The 6,080-nt window shown below is 37.9% G+C and overlaps 1 protein-coding gene across 1 annotated transcript; it reads right to left on the bottom strand.

Annotated features, from left to right (window-relative positions):
* Positions 1 to 1,030: 1,030 nt before the first annotated feature.
* Positions 1,031 to 5,390, bottom strand: LOC120333699 (protein unc-45 homolog A-like). Its single transcript, XM_078120491.1, has 5 exons — positions 5,269 to 5,390; positions 4,850 to 4,967; positions 4,243 to 4,398; positions 3,479 to 3,609; positions 1,031 to 2,812 (listed from the first exon to the last, which is right to left on the bottom strand). The coding sequence occupies exons 2-5, from the start codon at positions 4,919 to 4,921 to the stop codon at positions 2,677 to 2,679; spliced, it is 495 nt and encodes a 164-aa protein (XP_077976617.1). The 5' UTR covers positions 4,922 to 4,967; positions 5,269 to 5,390; the 3' UTR covers positions 1,031 to 2,676.
* Positions 5,391 to 6,080: the final 690 nt, after the last annotated feature.

Genomic DNA, 6,080 nt, shown 5'->3' on the forward strand with positions numbered 1-6,080 from the left:
GCTCACATTTCCAATACTTGTATCCTGATTATACTTTAAATCAACTAAAATAAGAGCGCGTGGGTCTGGTATTGAACTCGAACAGCAAGATCAGTTCACGATCGACGAACCGCCTGAGCCACGCCGGATCGCGATGGTATGCGTCTTTGTTGATCTACTTGCTTCTATCATTTCAACACTTCACGTAATAGCTTCATGTAATATTCTAATTGGCTTAGATTCAACCAATCACAAAATTGCAAAATCACGTGACATGCGCGTTGCCTTAACGGACATGCAGTTGCCATGCGCGGAAATTTCATGTTTTTGAGCGTTGCCAGATTGCTAGAATCCGTTTTCAAAAATATCTGGCAACAGTCGGTTTTCAAGAAATCTTGCGCATGGCAAGTAGATGGCCGGTAATCTACTGCGCAAGTTGAGAAATTTTGAATTAGCCAATCAGATTCAAGTATTTTCTTGCGCATGGCAAATAGTTGGTAGATGAACTTCCGGTTATGATGTCCGTCTGCGCATGGCAAGAAGGTGGCAGGTGCCATTCTGCGCCGACCACGTGACCTGGGATTCGAGATATGATTGGCTGCCATTTTGACATCGTAGAATCCAGACAAGATTCTTACCTTGCCCTATTTATCAAGGATATTTCTGTTCTATTCTCAAAATGGCGCCATTATCCACGTGACTTGGGATTCGAGATATGATTGGCTGCAATTTTGACATCGTAGAATCTAGACAAGATTCTTACCTTGCCCTATTTATCAAGGATATTTCTGTTCTGTTCTCAAAATGTCGCCATTATGCAGCTCAACTTTACTAAGTGAAGTTAATTTCTGAATTGTGCGCTTCATAACTCATTTTCTCTATGATGAGCCGTCTCAACAACATTCGTAGGGCGGTTAGTGTAACTAAAGGTCGTTAGCGCTTTTGTCCTCAAATTCGTAGCTGATAAAAGTTATTATTCCCCCTATCCGACAGGGACGCTCGAGGTCGTGGTTTGCTTGATGATTAGGCCGTCATATCGTCTCTCCTCTCCCCCGGGAGAAATACGAAAATGCCACCGTACCTTATAATTTTTTAACACCAAAAATTATCTGAAATAGCATAATTTAATACCCGAATGCAAATTTTATACAAATAATTGTGAAAAACGAGCAAAATGACAAAAAATCATGCAAAAATAATTCAATCGTGATGTGATAATAAAACATTGCCACAAGAATTATAGGCACTCTAGGGTGAAGAAAATATTTGAGATTAATTAAGGGGGGGTTGAAATTTCTAATATCCCAGTTAGGGTATTTCGCCGATGTTTTCAAAATATAGAAAATATAGAGTTTAATAAGAAAATTTCTATGTATGATACAAAAATGCCTTTTTTCCACATTCCAAAAATGCCATGGCAGGGGAAGGCACGGAGTTTGTGAGTTGGAGCCGGGTGTGGATTCTTTTGGCTCCACATGAGCCCTAACTTTGCTAAGATATGAACTTATTCTACTTGTGTGAGAATTTCCATTACCGTTGAATGCGAGTTGGAGGCAACATTTTATCTTTGACTGCACCAGGGCATACACATAGCCAGGTAATAGCCGAGGAGAGAGGGGAGTCTGAAATTTTTATTTTCCTGGTTAGATCTCCCGCCGAAATATGCCATAGTCTTTAGGGTCTAATGAGCGTTTCAAACTACGAAAAACTAAAGATTTTTTTACATTTTAAAAGGAAAGGAGCTAACAAGCCCAACATGAGCCCGAACTTTGTTGAGAGATGAACCTATTACCGAATGAGTGCACGCAAGCTTTAAGAAAAATATAACAAAGAAAAGAATGAAGACTGAACATATAAACAGAGAAAAACATAATGATAAAGAGTCCAGTAATCCGTAAGTAATATTTGACATTGATAAATACTTTTTTTAACAAATATGAATTTCATTTGGAAAATACAATATTTGAACTTTTAAAAGTTTAGAGAAACACAACATATGATTTTTAAATTACTTGCACTGTTAAACTGACCAACATCTGATGAAATCTGATATGATAAACAACTTTTTATAAGAAGAATTTCATTTGGAAAAAATTCGGTATCTTCAATGGTAATAAAAGAAGTCAAATTTGTGCAAACAATTGCAATTAATTCTAGTTCTGGAAATTCCACAATTGGATCACATCTATTACATTCATTACACCCATGATGTTCACATTTTACAGTTTAAAATACATCAAAAACAAGCACAAGGTCATACTCTTTCTTCGAGATTCAAGAGTACCAACTGAGTCGTTGTTATCCCTGTATTCAATTCTCTTTAAACAATATTAAACAATTAAAGAACGCTCTAGGCTAGTATACGCAAATGATTCTTTGTTTTTGAAATTTGATTTCATTTTAGAGTTTGGCGTGGGAGTTGAAAGTAAATTTTCCTCAAGACCCAAGGCCCTGCTAGCAAAGTAGTAGTCATAAAATCAAACTCACAAGCATTAAGTTCTCAGCAAACTTTCAAAGAAGGACTAACTTATATATATAAGACTATCAAAGTTAGCTAACATACTTATATGATTGTTTCAAAAATTTATTTCTTTAGAGTTCGGGACTGGAGTCTAAACTTTTCACACAACCCAAAATTGATTGTAAATTTTGTCTTCAAGGCCAATGTTGCGCCAATGTTGCGAAAAAATACTTTCCTCATTTTTCATTTTCTGTAGACTGAATAAATCTATCATTTTCCAGTTGTTTCAGCGCTTTCAGTGCAATTTCTTTCAATTTCTTCTTGTTTTCATCCTCTGACTTTGAGTGTACGATCAAGATTTCAAGTATATTGCTGAAAAAGGATGAAAAAAGAATTAAAGATAGAACTGGAACATGGACTTGATGGTCGAGGAAGCAGTAACCGACCAGCGGAAAAGAATTTACATATTCATCCTGGGGGAATGGAAAGCTGATAAGACAGCTAAACCATGTAGCGAACCACGGCCTCTCGTCCAGTTACCATTCCATGTCGGGTATGGGATTAATTGGTAGGCTGTATTTGTTTTCAAACTTCATGGTGGTGGAAGCAGCAACCAACCAGCGATTACGTGAATCACCCTACGGCATCGAGGAGTCCAGCAATCCTCTCGCACATAACCATCCATGCATGGGATTTAAACCTGCAAAGCCAGGCAGAGTAATCAGAGGTGTGGTGGCGAGCGTATTCCCAACGCTTAGCACAATGAGCTACACCGCCAACCACCCTATAACGAAAAATACAACAATCCTCTCACATTTGAATCGAACCGGGGAAGTCATACAAGGTAACCAGAGTTTTGCAATCGCCAGCTCTAAGCTCTACTTCACAAACACCAAAATATAATGATATAGGACTTTTACAGTGGGGGGTGGGGGGGATAAACAGCACTGAACGGATATCCAACAATTTAATCTAACTTTTACATTTTAATGCAGAAAAAAAATTTCAACCAACGTGAATGAATAAATGGAAACATACCTCTCAGCGATTTGTTCGGCAGATTTTTTGCACGCAGCCACTACATTGTGTACAATTACGCAACCTCGAACAGCAACTTCAATATTTTCACTCAAACATGTCATCGACAGATTATCGATCCAGGCTTTGGTCTGAAATGAAGATTATTCATGCATGATAAGAGAGAATTAAATAGTTTCAAAAGAGGCAAAAAGGGGAATAAAGGTTAGGAACCAATGCCATTAATGGTTCCATATGACTTGGTATCAGCTGTATAAGCGTCGCTCCAGAAGTGTGTGTACCCACATGGAGGTGAGTAATTTTGTTCGTCTACTTTACATCAAGTTGTGTGAAGTGACTGAAACCTATGAGCCTATTCACTTGGCTAACACAGACAGTCTCCGAACTTGTGATAGAACTAAAATAAGAAAAATTGAAATAAATTATGACTCAACCCTAACTTGGTACACACACTACAGTATCGTATATTCTATTCAAACAATACCAAGGCATTTCAATGGGAAAAAAAAACAATATCGCTATCGAGCAACGACACCTGTAATTGAGTCTATCATTGAGTCTATCAGTAATCAGGAGAAAAAAAAGTCAAACATTGTTTTTAGAGCCCTACACTTTGTAATAAAAGTAGTAAAAAGTACTGATAGAACGGTCCCAAACAACCATTGTCTTCATTTTCGTAGACAAAATTAAGAAATTTATGTTTTGTTTTTAGGGGGACACATGTAGAATATCCAGCTGCAAGCGGTCCAAATTTCCAACGTTACCTGGTCTTTAATCTTCTTACAAATTTCTTCTTTATTCGAAGTAAGAATTCCGAGAGCACCAGCTGCAGCGAGTCTCGTCTGCTCATCGTCTTCAGCGAGGAGTAAAACTAAAATTTGTAAACGATCGTGCCCCCCCTTTGCCATCATTTCTTGAAACTGAAAAAAAAAGTTGAAAAATTAAGTTTTGAAAACAAATTTTTATATTGGTTTTTGGATGACGAAACATCGACCATGAACTGAAGTTCTCACGGAGACCTATTGCTCAGAGAGACCTCTTGTTGAGAACCAAGAAGACTACAGACTTTTCATGAACTCCTAGCGACTGTCTTTGTCATTTAAAGTGGAGGCTTGAAATCTATCAAACGTATAGCAGTGAGACTGTCTGTGTAAACCAAAGTTATTCAATCTGGGAGTCGCTGTAATATCTTTCTTGACACTAAATATCTTAAAACGATGACAAAAATTCATGAACACTAGTCTAGTTCTGCGATTTCTTAAACAAGTATTTTATTCGACTGTACTGGCAGAAACATTGTTGGAAAGCCACTGATCTTGAGTCTTGGTTTAAGTAAAAATGAAAAACATCAAATATAATTTAGAAACTCACATCAGGGCTCATGCACATGTTGCACATTGTCTCTGTTGCAGCTCTTCTGATCATCTCGTGTTCTTCTAACATTTATGTTTCGATATCGTACGTCATTTTTGCATGAACAATACGGCGCCTGGAAATACAAAATGTAGGAGTTTAGTTATTTCATGAATATCATCTATAACCTGTGTATTATGTGCCTTCAGGCAGCAAAGACTTCGACCAGGTGCCATTCGCAATGAGAGTTTGTAGACTATGGAGTCATAGCTATGTTTTGTAAAAAAAATCCAGGGTTGGTGTTTTACAATGAGACCCCCTAAAGAGGTTGATTGAAACTTTTGCCCTACTCCCCAGTTCTCAGTTCTGCCATTAGGCATAGAATAGACTCCGACCCTGGCCTCGAGTTAGCAAAGCATGCAAAAGACTTCACTCACCTATGTGTTTCATCTATCGCAGATAAGTTAGTCAAAGCCATGAATGCTTCAAAATTTTGGATTCCGGCACATTCTGGATGCATCAACTCTTTCAATGCTTTCACACATTCAAGAGAGTGAAAATGAAAAGAGGTAAACTTCAAATAAAAGTAATCGTATTAGTTCAATGAAAGGTTACAAGTCCTGAATGGTTAAAACCTAATCTAGAGCAGGGCTGTTTTTTAACCTGGGGAGTCAAGTATCAAATAAATTGTTATCATTTTCATTATCTAGGCCGGGGGCTTCCCCAAACTTTTAAGATCGCGACCCCTTTCCATACACTAAAATTTATCGCGACCCCCGTTCTGAAAAACGTGCCACTTTTCAGGTAATGCTATCAAAGTTGGGATTGTCATGCAAGGATGTCTTATGTTTTCTCTCAAAATCGTTCGAATTATGTTTCGCACTAGTTTCAATTATTGGGGTTCGAATAAAAAGTCTAAAGAAGTACAACAGATAAATTACTCTGTGTGAAATTGGTGTACTCGTTGCGACCCCTAAAATTCGTTGCACCCCCCTGTGAGGTCATGGCCCCTAATTTGGGAAGCCCTGAACTAGGCTATCACACTCCTAAAATTATTTCCACTTACTCTTTGTCCTGGGAAAGCAATTACAGGATTCTGAGTGATAATAAGTTTAGCAATAGCTTGTGCCGCAAGACTTTTGCCTTTAGTTGTGCCTTCCTTAGCAAGAGGGAGTAATACTCTACCAGCACAATAGGGTTAAGCCGTCTTATCTACTTTTCTCTCACCCGGGATAAATATGTAAATCAT

Source organism: Styela clava, chromosome 15 (genome assembly GCF_964204865.1).
Source record: "Styela clava chromosome 15, kaStyClav1.hap1.2, whole genome shotgun sequence".
NCBI classification, from domain to species: Eukaryota; Metazoa; Chordata; class Ascidiacea; order Stolidobranchia; family Styelidae; genus Styela; species Styela clava.